At 39.7% G+C, this 21,323-nt stretch overlaps 1 protein-coding gene and 1 long non-coding RNA gene across 6 annotated transcripts in view; one reads left to right on the forward strand and one right to left on the reverse strand.

Annotated features, from left to right (window-relative positions):
* LYPLAL1 (lysophospholipase like 1) overlaps positions 1-4,684 on the reverse strand; it is a 39,155-nt gene extending 34,471 nt beyond the window's left edge. For 2 of the 4 annotated variants that reach the window (XM_051613328.1, XM_051613327.1), the window contains exons 1-2: positions 4,236-4,416; positions 907-1,006 (exon numbers count right to left, since the gene is read on the reverse strand). In XM_051613328.1, coding sequence (XP_051469288.1) covers positions 907-1,006; positions 4,236-4,320 — 185 coding nt within the window. In that variant the 5' untranslated portion in view covers positions 4,321-4,416. Of the gene's footprint in view, positions 1-906; positions 1,007-3,952; positions 4,080-4,235; positions 4,417-4,607 lie in introns of those variants that run through there. The other 2 variants (XM_051613329.1, XM_051613330.1) reach the window with 2 other exon arrangements.
* The window catches only part of LOC127382132 (uncharacterized), a 47,536-nt gene continuing 30,841 nt past the window's right edge, over positions 4,629-21,323 (forward strand). The window contains exon 1 of one of the 2 annotated variants that reach the window (XR_007888884.1): positions 4,629-4,726. This is a non-coding gene — a long non-coding RNA (uncharacterized LOC127382132). The remainder of the gene's footprint in view (positions 4,727-21,323) is intronic. The other variant, XR_007888885.1, reaches the window with a different exon arrangement.

The following is a 21,323-nucleotide window of genomic DNA, read 5'->3' on the forward strand; positions in this document are numbered from 1 at the left end:
AGTGTCAGACAAAATCTGCTATTACACTTGTTTATACCCTCCAATAAAATTTTTTCTGACTTTCAAACATCTGTCCCTTGAAAGTCACAATGTGTAGAATGTCAATTTCCTTTTCCTTTCAGCATTCATGCACATTTATGCATGAATTCAAAAAGAAACTGAAGCCCTACTACCTTTCAAGGAAACATCTTTCTAACTCAGAGCCACTATCACCTTAAAAATGAATGTAAGAAAAATCAAACTTCTCTAAAATATAAGGCTATGCCTTTAGATAGCTAAATATGGAGGTAGGTGTCCAATTTTTAGCCTTTAGTTTTGACTTCATTAACTTTCAAATTCCTAGGTGAAAATATTAGCTGCAGTTTCCGTGACACTGAACACAGTGTTATTTAGTAACGAGATTTGTGCTACAGTTGTAGCAAACGTAGACTATCCTCAAACTAGAAGAAATGTGTGATTTTAAATTACCAGTCTTTTACCCAGAAGGAAGAACTTTCACATCATACTTGCCAAACAGACTGAACACTTTCAGAACTGAAACCTGGCACCAGATAGAACAGAATATTTTAGTGGTTAATTTTTGAGAGTTAATATAGGTAGGACTGTGATCCAGAACATGGCTCTGTAATGCCATTCCAACACACACCGGAGCATCACCTTTGTATTAAGGAAAGATACTATGAGAATAAGACCTGAATTTATATTACAGACTATGACGTCTGTGAAGTCTTAACCACGTAGAGTCTTAACTACTTAAAATAACAGTCCCTGGGCAGCTGTGCACTGTTGAGCTCCATTTTTTCAAAAAGGAAGTGTTATGACTGTCCGTACCAATATTCACAAGTGTATTTTACACTACTGAAATAGAGTAATTTCATCCCACAGTTAAAATACATTAAACAATACCTGGCAGGAGCTGTTGGGTAAATTACTTTTATATGTTGGAAAGCCATGTCTTGATTCAAAATTTGTTTTATCCATGCTCTTGCTCCTTGTCCAGTATCACCTGTATCACACAGAAGAGTACAAGAATTATTCTGAGCATTTAGAAAGAAAACTATAAAATGTCAAACATATTTATACCAAATCACCCTAATTTATAAATCACAAAGTTGATCCTCCAAAATGCTAAAAAAGAACCTTCTACAATAACCTCAATCCCCTTTCCAAGGAAGATGGGACTCAAAACTTCCTAGAAAGAGATCTTTAGAGGTCTGACAGCCTAAGTTTAATGAATACTGCATCCAATAATGAATACTGTATGCTTCAAGCTTGAGGAAACTGGGCCATCAAGGAATATGGCTTATAGTATGCAGAAATATACAGCGTAATGTTCAGTCTAAAAATTTGGTGGGGATTCAGCAAACTGGAATTTCACTACTGCCACTTATGCCACAAGACTTTAGTCTTGTTTTAAGTCAATGCTTCCACGTATTATCAACTCACTAAGTTAATAATATGTGGGATTAACACTGGTCTCTCAAATTGGTCAGTTTGATTTTAGAACTCACTCTACTCTTCTCAAAAAAATGGCCAAGCCACAAGAAAAAAGATTACTGCCAAAAGCCAGGGTTACTGCCAAATTACATCGGTTCACCTGAAAAATGTCACAGAAATATATTCATTTATTGCTACAATTATTATAATTCCCCAATGGAGAAGAATTGCTTGTGCTTGAGCACTCAAACAAAATTCAGTCATCTTTACTTACACATACAACTAATGCATCATCAGAATTAAAATGGAAGGCAAAAGCATCCAAACTCAGCATTTTTTTCTGTTGAGCTCAAGTGGCACTGCCATGAAGTTCTCTTTGTTCAAACTAAATAGCCCAAGTGACAAATAAGCAACAGAGTAACAAAACTAGCACAACTCTTACTCTGTCCTATGCTGAACAGTAAAATCACAGTTACATCTTTAAATGGATGCTTCAGAACACATTTTCACCAGCACTTGGCTTAAGTGAGCAGTATGGTCTGTAGTGCAAACACACATCTGATTCCTAGTAGACACTCCTGACATGCAAGGGTTTCCTCAGGGCTCCTGTCACCTAATTTGTGAACATACCTAAAGGAGGCTCAAATAAATATTTGTTTTTCTATATGTCTCTATTTTCAACTAGAAAGCAAAATTCCAGGCTTGGCAAATACTCACACAGGGCTGACTAATCCTCAGGTAGGTCAACCTCTCAACTATCTAAATGCTTACAGAACTGGGACTTACTTGCATCTTTAAAAACTCCTTAATACTGCAGGACACATCTTTTATTATTTATTCACATTTCTTAAGCTTTGCCAAGATCAGCAGAAGCATTTACAGTTAATGAAGCTAGTTTGTCCATGAAAAGTTAATAGAAAAATCATTAAGTAAGAGAAAAAATAACTATGACCTTCTGTGTGTCAAGGGTCCCCACAATGTGAATGCTCTGTGAGCACTTGGATGCAGAGATAATGCAATGCAATTTGGTACAAATAGAATCTGGATGAGGGAAAAAGGGAGGAGACTGTGACACCAAACAAAACCAAACAACCTTCTGAAAGGTCTGCCTTCAGGCTGTTCCTGGATTTTAGTATTACATGTCCTTCCGAACACTGCTAAAATGAAGCAAACAGTGAAACTACAGTTCTGCTTTGAGTCTGTTTCCAAGCCTGAAACAGACTCATGGCAGCAATATTATCTTTCCCTTCCCTGAAAAGTAAAATATGAATGATATTTCTTGATATGGCTTGAATTTTCAAGTTTTTTTTTCTATGCAAAGTTTTAACTTCACAGCAAGTAACATGTATGTTGCAACAAGCAAAGTTGTAAACATAAGTCAACAAATGTATAATATTTTTTTAATGTCCATTTCCCTTCCCCGTTGAGCTACCAAACAGACCCTCTAACTAAATCTACTGTGCAGTACTGGAAATTTTTTCAGTATTTTTCTCCATCTCTTTGTATTTCCATTCTCCATTTGTTATTATTTGTCTGGAGCAAACATTATAAACAAAGTGAATTAATGCCATTTGACTGTCACTTTCCATCACAAGCTCTATACAAAAGGCACCAATTCAGGTTTACAGGCCAGCCCACAGCAACAGCACTGCGGCTACCTCTGTTTTAAATTCTGTTCTGTGGAACTGCTGCACAAAACCAAATAAAAGTACTCTTGTACTTCCCCACTGCAAACATTAGGATTGAAATTATATAAAAAATGAAAAATTGCAGAGTGCTTTAACCACATGTGGGATCAACCACTAACCATAATATTCCCTTACTCCTCCAACACAAGAGAAAATTATTTCCTTAAGCATTAAAGCATTACCATTAACAAGAGGGCTGAGCACATCCTAAGAACTCTCCTTCACTTCCATTTTTTAATTCACAGAATTTGATAAAAGCAAAATTAAACTAGATTATAAACATGAAACTAATTTCATAAGCACATACATCTTTGTTAAACTACGCAGAAGCATCAGGCAAAGGGAAAACTGAGAGAAAGACCCTGAAAGAGTTGAGAACATCACCACATGCACATTGACAGCTCAGCAGAGGCGATTCCCAAGGCCATGACATTGTTGTGTTTTTTTTTTCCTAAAGTACTGTGTACTTTGCTTAGACTAGAAATGACCTTTAGGAAAAATCCCAACAAGGCACACACTGTCCTCAGACTGGTCAGTGATGCAGGTATCTACTTCCTGCAGATGGTGGCCATGAAGCCAGTTTGGACAAAACCGTTAAGACTCTTCCAAAGGGAAAAGTCACCTTTTTAAAGGGTGACACCACTAGTCTCAACCTGATCCTGAACATACCAAGAACCATTCTAATTATTAAAATAACCCTTTGCGTGGGGCTACCCTTACAGGAGAGGAAGGAAGGCAGGATCTTCTGGAGGACACCTGTTCTCCAGGCAAAGCCAGCCAGGCTGCTGTGTCACAGCATCACCCCAAAACACACCCCACGACCCCACCTCAGGCCCGGGTAGGCCCAGACGCGTCCCCGCACGCCGCTCTGCCCATGGAGGCTCCTCCACCGTCCCCCGGGGGTAAAGCTAAAGCCGCACGGGCAGGGACACTTCACGCCCCGTTTCCTCGCCTTCCCGTGGCGGGGCGCCCAGCCCGCAGGTCCCCTCACACGGCCATCCCGCCCTCAGGCGCCCTTCCCCAGCGGGAGGCGAGGCCCACCGAGCTCCCACCCCGCGCCCCGGCCCCGCCGCGGGGTAGCAGGGGAGAGGGGTGGGGGAAAGCAGCCACCTGAGCCGTGCAGGAAGATGAGGGAGGCGGTGTGCCTGCCCGCAGGGGACACTACGCTCCTCTGCAGCGCTGCGGGCGCCGCCATGCCCGCTGCTCCCCTTCTCCTCCGCCTGGCCCGGCCCAGCCCGGCCCGGCCCGGCCCGGCCGCCAGCGAGGCCCAGCGCGCCGGCGCAGAGCGGCCCGGCGCCCGTAGCGCTGCGCCGCCGGCCGGGCGGCCTGGCGGGGAGCGCGGGCCTCTCCCAGCGCCCCGGGCCGGGACCTGGGGAGCGTACCGCCCAGCTCTCCCTCTCCTTGTGCTCCGCTGCCCCCGGGAGCAGCTCTCCTGGCCCCGAGGCGGAGGCATTCCCGCTCGCAACGCCATGTCCCCGTTACCAAAATCTGCTCAGGGCAACTCCCGTGTCTCTGCAGGCCCCACACTTAGAAATGCCACGTGGTAACGCGAACCGGGGATCCAAGAGTAAAAGGGAGCCGGCACTTTTACGCTGCTGCAGGTATTCGGGAAGGCGGCTGGGCTCCAGCTTCCCCAGGTGCGGGCGCTCAGGAGCCCAGGCCTGGCTGGCAGGCGAGCGGAGGGGAGCGGGGGGCTGCGGGGGCTCCCCCGGGGCGCCGCAGAGCATGAAGTGCCTGCAAGGACCGGTGGCACAAAGGCCCAGGAGGCATTGGGGAGCTTCTTCGACCTTCATCCGTACCTGAGCACAGCTGCGCTGATGCTTTTGGTCGTTTCTACTGAACTGCTGTAGGGGGATAAGAACTAGGAGCTTTCTTTTGTGCTCTTAGGTAACCTATACTCAATCAAGGTCATAAGAATTTTTTTTATTTTTTTTTTTTCTTGACTTGTAATGTGTCGATTAACCACCTGCCTTGGTGCTTTGAGGTCTGCGGCAGTAGAGCAAGGATGACCAGGCATAAACTCTGCTGTTGCTGTTTCACTAGCCAGGTGCAGTGCAAGCCAGGGGGTGAGCTGCACGTTTACAGATTATTTTTGCAGTTCATCATGAAGTATTTTGGCAAGCTGTAGGGGCACACCTGTTAGCCCTTAAAATTGTAATGAAACCTTAGCCTCTTGAGGTAGCATGTTATTACCTTCAGAATGGCCTGTGGGTTAAGTAGATGAAACATCAGTGTGTGTGTAATATGAAGAGCATGCTGTGCTTGTATTTCTGTTCGAATTACTGTCCTGACTACTATTTTCCTATGTATTTGGTATGGGCACCACTTAAATGTAGACTTAAAAATGACATGTTATGATATCCCCTTCAAAATGTATGCAGCTGTCTTTTTAATATATCTAGAAGCATTCTGCACTGGGTCCCATAAGTAAATAGAAGGAAAAAAAAATCTGATAGCTGGGGAATGAGAAAATTATATGGTGGGGAGGGATGAAAGAGATATCTAAAATTTTCTACAGTCTCAGTTGTCCAAGAGTACAAAATCTCACCAAATTAGTGCTACCATAAATAAGTCAGTATTGCTAGTGCCTCATGACCTGAGACACACCTTACTTTTCATGTCATAGTATACAAAAATAATTACGGAATATGAGATATCTGTGCTTTGTTTTGTTGTTGTGGGTTTTTTTAAATATTAGATTAGCAGGAAAGCTTAATTATGATTATAGGACATATTCACTTATTTAATTATACTTGTAATATTTTAATTTATCTTGCCATGTTTCATAAGCATTGCTCTTTTCGAGGGCTATTACATGTGTGGCCTTGGACAAACTTTTCTGCACAGTTACAAGAACAAGCCATGACCAAGTCTTTTTAAATCTTACGGTTTAGCATTCCCTGCCTCTCAGTTACAAGCTTGGTGGTACAAGATTTCTTTGTGCAACAAATAAAGCTTGATGCCAGGAACAAAACACAGGATAAAATAGCAGATCATGCAAATATAGTACTGTAGGTTTGGAGGAATTTGTGTTCTGTTTTGGTTGGTTTGTTTTTTTTAAGGGAAATAATCAAGGCATAGGATTTATTCTTTCTTTTCCATTAGCAAACAAGCAAAAGGCTATCTTTATCTTCCACTGAAGGGAGAGGGAATTATTATTAGAGGGGTAGTAGAGTCCTCTCCCCTGCCAGCTTTGTCTTCTACCCAAAGAAGGAAGGGAAGTAAGAACTAGAAAAGGTTTTTAACTATTTCTATGGGACAAACCTGTGAAGCAGGCAGATGTAATCCATGAAAATCATGGCTGCTGCTAAAACCTAGCCCTACTAACTGAAAGGACTATCCTGAATGAATTAACAGTATGTCAATAACTGGAGAAAATTAACAGTATGTCAATAACTGGAGAAAATTAAAAGCAATTTGAAGATAGCTTGTGAATTTTGTTCAACTAACATATCCTTAAGTTCTGGGTTTTATGGTGTCTTAGAAATCTTTCACTGCTGACATGTAACATCTCCAGAAGGAATTTATTACATTTATAGAATCATAGAATCATAGGGGTTGGAAGGGACCTCGAAAGATCATCTAGTCCAACCCCCCTGCCAGAGCAGGGTCACCTAGAGTACATCACACAGGAAGGCGTCCAGGCGGGTTTTGAATGTCTTCAGTGAAGAAGACTTCACAACCTCTCTGGGCAGCCTGTTCCAGTGCTCTGTCACTCTCACAGTAAAAAAAAAATTTCTGATATTCACCTTAAACCTCCTATGCTCCAATTTGTATCCATTACTCCTTGTCCTATCACTGGGCATCACTGAAAAAAGCTTAACTCCATCTTCTTGACACTCACCCTTTACGTATTTGTAAACATTGATGAGGTCACCCCTCAGTCGCCTTTTCTCCAAACTAAAGAGACCCAGCTCCCTCAACCTTTCCTCATAAGGGAGATGTTCCACTCCCTTAATCATCTTTGTGGCTCGGCGTTGGACTCTTTCCAGCAGTTCCCTGTCGTTCCTGAACTGAGGGGCCCAGAACTGGACACAATACTCCAGATGCAGCCTCACCAATGCAGAATAGAGGGGGAGGAGAACCTCTCTTGACCTACTAACCACACCCTTTCTAATGCACCCCAGGATGCCATTGGCCTTCTTAGCCACAAGGGCACACTGCTGGCTCAGCATCAATAAAATGTCCTCCCACACCTTAAAAACATCTTATGTTGCAATTGCTTTTCTTTCTAATTTTTTTTCTGGGTTTAATGAAGTTATTGGATTAAATTTTGACTGAAATGCTAAATACGGATTGAAATCTAAATATGTGTCCTTATTTAAGTTTTCTAAAGAATGTATATGTTAAGCATGTGCAGCATTTTGTCCCTTAGGATAGGCTCTTGCACACAGTGCTCTCTGTTCTAACTCTGTTCTCTCACAGACTCTATTCAGAAGAAACCAGAAAAGTTTACTTGCAATCATTTTGTTATTTTTCTCATTTAAAATGGCTTTGCACTTTAAAATTAACTTTATCTAAAACCAGTATGTTGCAGAGTATTTTTAATGTCCAGCACGTGTACATATATAACATCCAGAAACACTATTATAACTGAATATGCAGAACTAAGGCTTTTGCATCCCATATTGTAAAATAGTTTGTAGGTATTGTACAGTTACTGTAGGATTTTTTTAGTAGGTGAGTTAGTCCACAGATGCTTCACTGATTATTACAAAGAAGCATATCTGATTTCTGTTTTATTATATTCATCTAGGTGATTTTCACAGAAGCAGGAACTTTGGTATAGAAATAAAAATACCAAGTATTTGGGTCTTTCGACACACCTCCTTTATTTCTTTCTCAGTATCATGAAATTGCCATCGATGTATCATAAGGTCACATCATTAACATTGAGTCTTTATTGCTTGGGTGATAGCTGTCCTATATTTGTTTTCTTCATTATTAGGTCATTAAAATGAAGTGCTGAATTTCTTTGACTCTTGTGCATTCCTTCCCTCTCCTATTCTTCTCCCACTTTTTTACAGGTTGAAGACTCCGTCTGCTATTTTTAAGACCATCATTCCAGTTACTGTGATCTGATAAATATAAGCAGCTATCCTTCAATTTGCGAGTGGTTTCATTCACTGGAAATCAGAGGCAGCACTTTGCCATAAAATTTATATGGCATGCTTGGATTTTTTTAGATCTCCTCTTTCAGTGTACATCTTGACATAGTTTATTCTAGAAAGTTCTTGTAAACAGTTCTCTGCACAACTGCCACAGTAGAGGTAGGACCTGCTATTTAGCATAGTGGTCCATGTATCATGCTACTCTAGTTACACCTTTACTGAGCCAAATGGAAAATGAATTTTCATTTATATTTTGTTTTTTAAAAAAAATGTGAGAACTTTAGCAAAATATCAACATTCAAAATAGGTAGATTTTGAAAAAGTTGTTTTCCCATTCGGTGGGAAGTATATGCTTTGATGATGAGTTCTTGTCTCTTACATTAAAAAAAACCCAACATGCTCCCTGGCTGAGCTACAGCCTTAATATTGTATATCACAGATATGATTTCCCATGGAGTTTGTTGGAGGAAATCAGTCCACAAAGAGTAAAGCAAGTTATGTTCTGCATCTGAATACTGTCTGGCATAACGTGACCTCAACCCAATTTTTCTAGTTGCCACAGCAAGGTAAACAAGTAATAAATGAACAAATCATGTTATTTTTGGCCCAAGAGATAATTGGTATTTAGGGTCTTGTGAGATAATTTTGCTAGCAGGAGCCAGATATTTACTGCACGCCCTCCAGTTTGTCTAAAAACAAGGGAGGGCACAGTCCCAGGGACAACAGGAGGTGGTACCCTTCTTCAGAAATCTGAGCCTGCAGCTAGCCAACAGCCTGCCAAAACAAATCCAGGGTTGGCTACATTACTGGTGCCTGTGTGTTTCTTCTGCTTATTCTTTGCAGGGGGTTTGCTGCTTCTGAGTCATTTGGACATCCACTCAGCTGCTGCACTTGCAGGCATCTCCCAGTCAAGCTTCTTGGCCCATCTTGCTCAGCTTACAGTCTTCTGGAGTCTTTGAGGGATGTTCCTCAACCAGAATTCCCCAAGGAATCTTACAGACATGCTTGGGGCTTACCAGAAACACATTACCAGTATTCTCAGAAAATAGCAAAACTGCTTTCTATTAATACATTAACTGGTGATGTCTACCTTTTATTTAGCTGTGTTGGAGATTACAGCTCTGACTACTAACTGGTATGGCTGGTTTTACATTGACTTGACAGTTGCTGGCAGAGCTGCCTTTTGTATCAAGCAGTATTTCAAAGATTCTCACCCTAAGTAGTGAACTCACCTTGGCCTTGGGAGACTGAGTTCAGGACTTTATGGGGAAGTTTGAAGTGCTGTGGGATTACACACTTGTGATTTCATTGTGTTTCTGTATTTCTCTTGAGGACCAGTGTTCTTGCATATATGTTATTGAGAACAAATCTCAGGTTCTGTTTGCTTTAAAAGGACATAAGTGCTCTGAATTGAAGAAAAAGCTGTGAAAACATGAATCTTAAATCCATACATACAAGAAAAAAAAACACCCAAGATTCCTATTTTTTAACTCTCATAATTTTGGCTATTTTTTTTTTAAGTTCTGATTTACGAAGTAGGAATTCTTGACATTAATAGGAATCCTCTAGTGAAATTACTGCACTGGAGTTCATAAATGAGTGTGCTCAGATCTGTACTGTCCCATTCTGCATTCATGTGTATGTGAATTGGGCATGATAAACATATCACACTCTCAAAACCAAAAAAAAACCCAACAAAACTGCTAGCAAACTGTCTTGTTTTCTCCATAGAAATACATTCTATCCAATCAAAGTATTCCGTGTTGATTTGGAATACTTATGCCAGTATAAACTGGAAGTCTGAAAGAGGGTTTTGCTCATATAAATTTGTTGGCAAGACTTTATACAGTCTCAACAAAATCTATATTTGCTTTCTCAATCTGTTTTTGGTTACATTACAGTCAGTTTATAGTAACTCCTCTGGTTGACCCAAAGATAAGTTGAATACAACAGAAGAGGCTTTTGGACTCACACCCTGTAATGACATTAGAACACTGAAGTGGTAGAACTTGCTTTTTAAATCTGTGAGTAGAAAGTATTGGTGTTCACATTGGTTTTGGTTAATTTACCCCTTCTGAGCCTGAGCAGATAAAATGTAGAAATTTATGTCAACACTGGAGTTATATAATACAGAACTCCCTGACAGACCTATTTGTTGCTTGCCTCCTGCTTTCATACCAGTGCAACTTGTTAGTATGGCTTCCACGTTTTGGTATTTAATTGTCAAAACTGGGGTTTAGGTGCAAGCATTTTTTTTTCTTTGTGCCAATAAAGAAAAGTTTTTTGTTTTTCAACATTATTAGCTCATCTTCTCAGCTGTGCAGCACCACACCCTAGTGTGAAACTTCTAGAGGGATAATTCTGACAGGTTTATATGGGCCTATATTTATAGCATTTCATTTGGGAAAATTAATATCTTGTTCATATTTCCAGTACAATGTTGTGACTATTTGACAAGATGAACCACCAAGACCTTTGGAAGACTGGAAATCAGAGGGTGTCCTAAAGCTGTGTAGTTCTACTTTCAGACAGTAGATTAATGGAAACCCCATTTCTTTAAATTGGTTGTGCTATGTTCTAAATTATTTTAGTATCAGTGCACCAAATATTTACAAAACAGAGCATCCAACATGTATATACTTACATATATTAAAAATATTAATATTGAGGTAAGATGAATTGTGCAATACTGTACTGCAGGCTTTTAAGATAACATTTGTGATGTGGTGTATCTTTTTCATCATACCCCAGATGTGCTATAAGGACATATAATATACATCAATACATTTTTCGTACATATATATATTTATGATTGAATATAAAACCAATATGCAGGGTGACTATCACATATACAGTTGTTATGTTAATTTATTTTTCTAAAATTACTTATGTCCCAAAAAAGTAGGTCTATAATCTCTGATAGTAAGTTCTGGATGTACTGTTTTTTCTGTGTGCTAAGGATAAAATCTATGGTTTGTACTTATTATTTTGTTTAATTGGACTTTAAGAGCACAGGTATCTTTTTTGTGGGTAACACTGGTGCTTTTCTGTAGTCAATAGAGACAGTGGGTCTTCTCTATGGTCTGTAAAGGGTACCTATGGCCATGAGCTCAGCTATATCCATCTAAAGTTTGGACATCTCAAATTAGGCAAGATTAAGCACATCCTGAGTTTCTACTAAGGTTTCATGTTGTTGGATTCCAGGTCATGGCCATACCATTATTAGGAGGCCATGGAAAATGCTGTCTCTCAGAAGTCTAATTGAGTCCCAGTTTGGATCTCTAAACTCTCATAGTTGGAATGTGGTGGTTGAGTGACAGCAAAATAGTTATGACCCAGTTCTGTCATATCTGATATGTACCTAAATTTTTACAATCAGCACCATCGAGCTAGCAATAACAAGGATTTATATATTTATATATTTATTTTAAATTTCATTTTTTTTTATTTCAGCAGAGGACCTATGGAATTAGAGTATGAAAAATATGAACAGGTCACTGTAGAAAGGTTAACCACTAGGGTGTTGGATCTGCTCTAAGCTTAGCTGTAGAGCTGTTTTTCCATTACATATGTGAATTAATTCTCATGCGTGTGAAAACTGCAAAACTGGGCCACCTGTGGATACTGGAACGACTCCATTCTAAGTCAATTAATACAGAGAGGATTATGTAGAAAGTTAAATAATTAGGATTTCAGACAATGTGAAACACGTAAGTTACCATTGTGTAACATAATCAGGGTTCTTTGCAGAAACAATTGCAAAGGAACCTAGGCATGGACTGTGTGAACAAAACCAGCATGAAGTGTTATGTATTATATAGGTGCAGATTGCTCACTGTTGTCTTGTGATGTAGCCTTTACTGGATACCTGTGAATTACAGTAAAATTTCATACATTAATGACATTAAAACCATATTGCTTTAAAAGAACTGACACCAAACCACTTAAGTGTTTGAAATAAGATCTTGGTCTGGATTTCTGTTTTTTATGTTATGCAAAAGTTAGCCAATATTTTCAAGTGAATTGTATATTCTTTCCAATTGAAAGGGAATTCCTCAGTTGGATAAACCCTGTTATAAGTTGGTCCTGTCCAAATGAAAACCAGTATTACGTGAGAGCAATTACTTTTCATGGCCCTTAGCATAAACCATGTGATGTTGGGATATTCTGAATGTTTGAATATGCTAATTATTCTTCCCTTTGCTCTGTGGTAGATGCTGTTTTGCTATATAAATTGGCTCAGGAATCTGCATGTTTTTGTGATGTGCTAGTTGCCATCTGCTTTGGAGATATTCCCATGCACTTTTGTTGATGCAACAGCTATAGTGTTTTCAAGTGTTGATACTATGAAAATGTAATGTGATTGGGCTTGGACAGGTGCCTTAAACAGACCACCCATCATATTTATTTTGCTGCCAGTCAGAGCAGGCAAACTCTTGGGTAAAACGTTGAAAGACTTTGCACTTCCCAGATAGATAGTGAATAATTTGTGGTTCATTTTAGAAGAGATATTGACAATCCTGGAAAAAGTCCTGCTTAACTAAAAGCCAACACTGTGATCCCATTTTTCAAAGCTTGCTATTTAATTTGATTTTATTTTTCACTTTTGTAATTATTTTCACAAAACAATTTCATTCAAATGCCTTTTTTTAGACAGTGGAGGAAAAAAAATTGTGTAAGAGTGTGGTGGAACAGTATAAATTCATTAATATTATTACTCTTAAGTCAAATGTTGATCAAGAAGCTGTATTTGCTTATATTTATAGAATTACTGGATTTGGTGCACAAGGTACATCAAAGATTTTGTGTATACATGTAGACAAGAATGTTTAATATGGACACAGATGCTTAGATGTGGTATGAACACTGAAGGTTAAATATGCTTATGTCATGAGCACACTTGGAAATCACTGGCTTTAAATCCATTAAGAAACTTTTATTGCTGCCAGTTCTAGAAAAATAACAAAGTCAGGGTTCAGATCACTAATGCAAACTATATTCACAGTGATATACACTCATGCATGTGTTGTTAACCTATTTTATGGCTTGGTTTAACCTTAATGGTAAGCAGAGGCAAAAAAATTGACTCAAAGTCTTAACCTTTTCAAGCATTAAGAACTAGAGGTGAGTGATACAAAATTCCTGGGTAGAAAACTGGTGGTTAAAATAGGTTGAAATGTAAGCGATCACAGTGAAATAGAGTGTAATCGCCCCAAGTCTGGGAAATTATCTATTATTGCATCAAGAAAACGTATTTCAGAACAGAAATGCTTCTTGGGATAGCTGATACTACAGTTAACAGAAACAGAACAGCACACAGGGAAAAGATGGATTGAGTGAAAAGTAACAAAGCAGACAGTCAGGATGTTGTTCTCTGAAAGGTTAAATGCAATTAAGAATAATTCACTTAAATTATGGCACTGGAAGATTGGCATAAATGAGAACAGAATTTTGTGTGTCATCACTCCAGCAAAAATATGGGACTTGGAGTTTAATTTTGAGGTGTCCTTAAAAAAAAAAAATCTTGTTCTCACATAAATGTCCAATAATTATTCTTTAAAAGTGTGCTATAGAAAAGGGATTGTCTGTAAAGATTTTCATAAGGAGCAAGTGAATCTTGAAAGATCTGCAGAACCATAGCCATATTTTGGACTTAATATTGGCTGGTGGTGTGCCAGAGGAAGAGGTGACTTAGGCATGGTTGGTTATTTCTGAAAAAGAGATAGTGTTGACAATTATTAATAAGAAAAATTAAGTCTTGAGAGAGGATGGCCTAATGGCAGAGCTATTAGCTTCATCCAAAAAGATGGTCTTACATCCCTGCTGAAATGATCAAATTACATGACAACACTGTGTGTTTTCCCAGATGGGTGAAAGAGAAACATAATAATCTCTGCCTTTAAAAATGATGACAGAAATAGCTGGGAAAATTATACCTCAATTATCCTGATCAATCTTGTAATAAACTCTGCACACAATCTATTTGTCTTTGCTCGAAAAGAGGTCAGAAAGAAAAAAAACATCTCTTTTTTTTTATTATTTTTTTTTAAAAAGAGAACCAAGATGAAATTGGGATGAAATTTTTCCAAATTAGTGTATTTATTTTTTATGAGTACTGCAGGGGCAAAAGTGGCTGCTATCTATTTTTTTTAAGTTAAGCAAAAGTTCTGTACAGGATCAGGTAAGAGATTTCTGTCGTGGTCTTGCTTTATAATGGACAAAATCAGTATTTTATACTGAAGAGTCTTATCCAAAATCTTGTAGTAACATCTTGAACAAGCAAATACTAATTTACCAGTGCTTTGGTTACTAATCACAATATGACTTTTATATCACACGTTTTGGTATTTAGATAGAGAAATGTAAAGAAGCACTGGATTTTGAACCCTTGTATTTTTATCAACGATCATAGAATCATAGAAAGGTTAGGGTTGGAAGGGGCCTTAAAATTAATCTAGATCCAACCCCCGTAAGTGGGCAGGGAAACCTCCCACTAGAGCCCCATCCTACCTGGCCTTGAGTACAGCCAGGGATGGGGTTTCTGTGACCTCCCTGGACAACCTGTTCCAGTGTCTCACTACCCCCATAGTAAAGAATTTCCTCCTAATATCTAAATCTCCCCTCTTCAAGTTTTAAACCATTGCCCCTTGTCCTCTCGCTACATGCTCATGCAAAAAGTCCTGCCCCAGCTTTCTTGTGGGCCCCCTTCAGATATTGGAAAGCTGCAGTAAGGTCACCTCTGAGACTCCTCTTCTCCAGGCTGAACAACCCCAACTTCCTCAGCCTGTCTTCATAGGGGAGTTGCTCCACTCCTCTGATCATTTTTGTCAGCCTCTTCTGGACTTGCTGAAAGAGCTCTGTGTCCTTCTTATGTTGGGGGCTCCAGAACTGGACATAGTATTCCAGGTGGGGTCTCACAAGAGCAGAGTAGAGGGGGAGAATAACCTCCCTTGAGTGGCTGGCCAAACATCTTTTGATGCAGCCTAGGGTACAGTTGGCTTTCTGGGCTGCGAGCACACATTGCTGGCTCATGTTGAGCTTCTCATACACCATCATCCCCAAGTCCTTTTCACAGGGCTGCCCTCAATCCTTTCTCCTCCCAACCTGTATTCGTGCATAAGATTGCCTCGACCCAGGTGCAGAACCTCGCACTTGGCCTGGTTGAACTTCATGCATTTTGCACAAGCCCATTTCTCAAGCCTGTCAAGGGCCCTCTGGATGGCATCCTTTCCCTCCAACACAGTTTGGTGGAACTGTGTTGTGAGCAAACTTGCTGAGAGTGCGCTCAATTCCACTGTCTGTGTTGACAATAAGGGTGTTAAACAGTACTGGTCTGAGTACCAACCCTTGAGGAACACCACTCATCACACGTCTTCATTTGGACATTGAGCCATTGATCACAACTCTTTGAGTGCGACCATCCAGCCAGTTCCTTTTCCAATGAGTGGTCCATCCATCAAAACTGTAACATTCGAGTTTTGAGACCAGAATGTCATGTGGGACTGTCAAAAGGTTTGCACAGGTCCAGGCAGATGACATCTGTTGTTCTTCCTTTGTACACCAAGGCTGTGACCTCATCATAAAAGGCCACCAAACTAGTCAGACAGGACTTGCCCTTAGTGAAGCCATGTTGGCTGTCTCCAATCACCCATTAGTTATCTGCTTCCCTTAGCAGACCCTTCAGGAGGATCTGCTCCATGATCTTGCCAGGCACAGAGGTGAGACTGACTGGCCTGTAGTTTCCTGAGTCTTCTTTTTTTCCCTTCCTGAAAATGGGGGTTATATTTCCCCTTTTCCAGTCAGCAGGAACTTCACCAGACTGGTATGACTTTCGAAATATGATGGCCAGTGGTTTTGCAACTTCATCCACCAGTTCTTTCAGGAGTCGTGGGTGAATCTCATCAGGTTCCATGGGCTTGTTCACCTTCAGGTCCTTCAGGTGGTAATGCACCTGCTCTTCATCTGCAGTGAGGGGATCTTCCTTTTCCCAGTCCCTGTCTTGCCTCCGTAACTTGGTGGGTGTGGCCAAAGTCCTTGCCATTGAAGACTGAGGCAAAGTAGTCATTGAGTACCTCAGACTTCTCTACATCTTGGATAACCAGCTCTCCAGTTTCCTTCTGGAATGAGTCCATGTTTTCGCTAGTCTTCCCCTTATCATTGATGAACCTGTGGAAACTTTTCTTATTATCTTTAACCTTCCTCACCAGATCCAATTCTCCCTGTGCTTTTGCTTTCCTAACCTTGCTTTTCTGACTGCTTCTCTGTACTTCTCCCAGGATGTCTGTCCTTGCTTCCATCCTCTGTAAGCTTTGTTTTTCCACCTAAATGTATCCAGAAGTTCCTTGCTCATCCATGCAGGCATCTTGGCACTCCTGCCTGCCTTCCTCTTCACTGGGACACATTGGTCCTGGGGGGAGGGGAGGAGATCCTTGAATATGGACCGGCTTTCCTGGACTCCCCTCCCATCCAGGGCTTTGTCCCATTTTAGCCTACCAAGAAGATCCTTGAAGAGACCAAAGCCTGCCTTTTTAAAATTGAGTGTGCTCATCTTACTTTGCACTTTTCTTGCTGCCCTAAGGATCTTAAATTCTACAGTGTTGTGGTCACTGCAGCCCAGCCTCCCACTGAGTTTTACATCACTCACCGGTCTGGCTCTGTTGGTGAGAATAAGGTGCAGCAAAGCACTTTTTCATGTTGGTTCTTCTATGATTTGGAGAAGGAAGTTGTCATCAGTGTACTCCTGGAACTTCCTGAAGTTCACAGCTTTTACTGTGTTGTCCTCCCAGCAGATATCAGGGTGGTTAAAGTCTCCCATGAGGACCATGGCTTGTGAGCGTGTGGTTGATCCTAATTAATTTCTGAATGTAGAGAAAAGGTCTAAAGACCATTGGTGTGAAGAAGATGCCCTTCTCATCACACCAGTGAACAGAAATATAGTTCAGAAAAGTAAATACAGAATTTTAAGCACTGAAAGTATTTTGCAAGCCAGGTGAAAGCTGCAGAATGAGAATGAATTGTCTTGCTATATCTCATTTAAATTGATATTACAGACAGTGAGCTTGAGAAGATAGGACTTCATAGCAATGAAACACGTAAAATACTTTTGTCACATCATATTCCCTTTCTTTTGTTTTATGAGGTCATCATATATGAACTTAGTGCTACTGACGGAATACAGAAATTACTGATTTAAAAGGTATTTCCCCTTTTTTTTTTAATAGAGCAGGGCCCAAGAGATTTCCATAGAAAAGTACTGGAAAGACTCACCACTCTCACCTTGTTCAGAGTACTGAACAGAGTACTGTTCTGTCCTCATATGGGTAACTGAGAGATATGTAGTAGGAATCTCAGAGTACCTGCAATTTCTATGTATCTGGTGCCAATGCCTAGGAATGCAGTTTTATTTTTTTAAATTAAAACAACAAATTAAATTCTGTTGAGTAGATTTTGGGGTGAAGTTATCTTCTACTCTGTCCTGCTCGCTGCCATTCTGTACAGCAGCTATTTGAAATACTAAATGGCACTCATTCTAGAATTGTATGAACATTTGTAATTCTGAACTTCGATTTAGAAGGGCTCCTAAAATCTGGGCCACAGTGACACTTTTGGACACCAGCTGAGGCCGTTTATTGTTAGAGGCTAGTGATGTAGAAGAGTTACTGGTTTAGACACCCTGACTTCTTAGTTTTACCAACACTTGATACATGAGGATAGGATGTGTTTCAATTTACTAAATCTTTCAATTTTGCTGTATTTTATTAAGGGAGAAGCAAGAAAACTAAGTGATACTCAAATTCTTCAGTGCCTTCTCTTTTCCAAAAACTGGGAGAGGAAGGAGGAGAGAGGCATTACTGACTGTGAGTCAAAATTGTAGATTTTGTTCCACTTCATTGGTCACAAAAGTATAACTCTTTTTGGTATGGTTTTATTTCATAGTGGCATAGAAAACACCTATCAAAGTTGTTAACATTAAAGCAAAAAACCTTTAATGCATGAAGTCGTGCAGTCCTGCTCTAATATTTTTGCAGAACAAGAAACCTGCCGTTTGCATGTCAGCCATGTGCCAGAGCATTTGATAACACTACAGAAGGATCTGTTTTACCAAGCTGGTTCTGGTACATAAAAGCTGTGACTTGAAGATATTTCCACCTTTTAAAATTCTTAGTGATTCTTTTTTCTCAATACTGGTGTTGTTATATTTGTTTCCTAAGGGTATCCAGGTGTTTTCACTGGAATAATGCAATTTCAAGGCCTTTCTTTTCTGCATGCCAAATTCATTGAATTAATCACCATACACAAATATGGCTCAGGACTGTCCAGCAGCAGTAATGAGAAGCAGCTTCTCAATGGCTGGTTTCCAAGCTGGTGGAGAGCAATGGGGAGTGACAGCCATCCCCATCTTCTGCTGGTTTGGCTGTGGGACATGGGCAAGAGCTGCAGTACTCTTGGGCCAAAACACAGCACAAACCCCCACGTCCATGGTGGGCGGTAATCAGCAATCATCCAAGCAAAGCAATAACGAAACCATGTTTCTTTTTGCCTTGAGACACAGTCTGTTGAGAACAACATGAAAACGTCTTCTGAAGATTGAGAAGGGAAACTTGGACTGCGAGTTGCCCTGTGTGTAAACAGAAGGTTGTCGTCCACCATGTTTGGGCAGTATTTGAACCTGTGAGCATTGTGCCTCAGGGCAAAAGTTAGCAGAACTGGGAGAGTAGAGCTGATGAAGAAGAAATCAAACATACTTCCATGTTTTTAGTGATATGAAGGATTTAACACTAATTTCAAAGGCAGTATAAAACCATGTATTTTTGGCACAGGGTATATGTACTTTTTGAGCTCTTCTTGGTCACAGTGGTCTTACTTCTGAAAAGTTAATGTCCTGCATGAGTGGTCAGGCATAAGATGTCAGTGTCAAAGTCTTCAACAGTGATAGCTCAAAATAAGAAATCAGGATTTGTTCTTGCAATACTTGTAAGCATGTGTTTACTTGTAATTCCACTGTAAGTATCTGGCTTTAGCTTCATATGCGTTTGGTGTCAGAAGAATGAATAAATTAATGATAACTAATAATAAAAAACAATTGCTCATTTGCAGTTGATTTTATTCCATATGCAGCCTGCACATGGACATATCCAAGTGTCTTCATTTTATTTTCTTCTTACATTTACCTCATACCTTCTTTACAGTGTTTTATATTTTTATTTGTAATATGAAAATGCTTAAATTACTGTTGCAGTTTTTTTTTTTTATTGCCCAGTGTAACCACTTATTCCAGGTGTTTATTTATTTCCATGAAAATATTCTTACTGGATTTTGTTTGTATTTGTGTTTACAGTACTTCTGCCACATTTCATGGCTTTTGGGCCTCTTGGATGGGAGGGTGTTTTAACATGTGCATCATTATAATTTTCTTCATTATTTTGTACACATCTATTAGATCATCCTAAATGTTTTTCATCATCACTGAAAATAAGCTTAACACATAACAGGTGTGGAGCCAGATGGTGAGAGAGAGCTTGAAAGAAAAATGCTAGTTTATCCACCACAGAGCAGTGCCTCTGTCCATCAAACAGCATGAGCATATGTTGATACAAAGGGGAGTGTAGCCTTCCTAGCCCCTCTGTAAATCCTCCTTTGCATAAATGCCTTACTTTGAAGAACTGTATGATAGAAGAGAGCCATGTAAAGCAAGTAAATCTTTCAGGTCCAAGAACTGTAGGTTACTGACTATCTGTCTGTCATTCATAACTCTTCACAGCATGTTGTGTTATACAGAGCTTTAATATTGTCTTAACACTTAGCATCCATTTTTTCTTTCATGGACACAAGATATAAACTAAATTGGTAGGGAGTTACCCAAATGTTGCTGAGCTGCCTTGGGATTTCTCTGGAGTAATGAATGTTAAAGCATTGTTAAAATGGCATTATAGCACCCTGCTACCTGCAATTAAGTTGACCAGAATGTAGTAAGTGATCGGAGAACAGCTGACCTCCAGTGATTCACAAATACCAGAAAGGAGCCTTTAGGATCACTGCAGCCAGGCAATACTTGCAGGAGTTTCACACCTCCTCTTACAAGCACAGCAGCCTGAACCAGCCCCATAGTCACAATTGGGAGACAAAGTAGACAAAGTGTCACACTTTGTCACACACTTTGCCACTGCCTTTTCCATCTTGGCCTCCACTTAGAGCAGATGAAGATCTGCTCCTAAATTAGTAAAGAGATGCATTTCAATTCCTGTAGGACTCGGCTCTAAATCAGGAACAGTAATATAATACTTATTTTTTTTCCCTCTCTTCACAATACTATTATTAGACCATTTCCTTTGTTCCTGCTTCTCATTTTTTGTGCAGTTTTAGGAGACCACTATTATATTTTCCATTTTCTTTAATGTGAATATATCTAAAAGAGCCATTGTTGTCAGCTGAAATATTTATGTAGTTTAGCATTCAGTAATTCCATTTTCTCCGTTAATTTGATCCTTTAACTTATTTCTGCTTATTTTTACATACAGTGCCTCCAAATCCTCTGCACCAGATTTGTTTATCTTTTATAAAAGCTTTCAGCTCTCTGCTTGTAAAACTCTTTGCATTTCATTCCTTACCTAACCACAATGGCCCATGTTGCACTTTTCCCTGTATAGATTGAAGTGGGAAGAATTTCAACTGCACTCTTTCCAACAGTTGCTTAAACATTTCCCACTTTTCCCCTAGTAGCTTTCCCACAGTTAGTAGAAATCCAATCAAAAGTACTTTCCACTCGTTTCCAAATCAGCTACTTTATTTCTTTTATACTTTCTGGTTATAATATTTTGTGCTTTCTCTTGAAATTTCTCAACCATCCAATATATTTTGAGGTACTTTTATATATGTAGCATGAGTGTGTGAATAAACACATACCTGAGTGCACACACAACTATATTTAGCCTTTTGTTTCTTTTTTTCCTCACCTTGGCTTCCAAACGGCTTATATATATTTGTTGCTGTTGGTTTTGTTTTGGTTTGTTTGTTTTTTTAAACCATAACTATTTTCTCAGTGTAGCAAAACCATTAGTGGGATGGAGAGACATCTGATAGGAAGCAT

The sequence above is a fragment of the Apus apus genome, chromosome 3 (assembly GCF_020740795.1).
Source record: "Apus apus isolate bApuApu2 chromosome 3, bApuApu2.pri.cur, whole genome shotgun sequence".
NCBI classification, from domain to species: Eukaryota; Metazoa; Chordata; class Aves; order Apodiformes; family Apodidae; genus Apus; species Apus apus.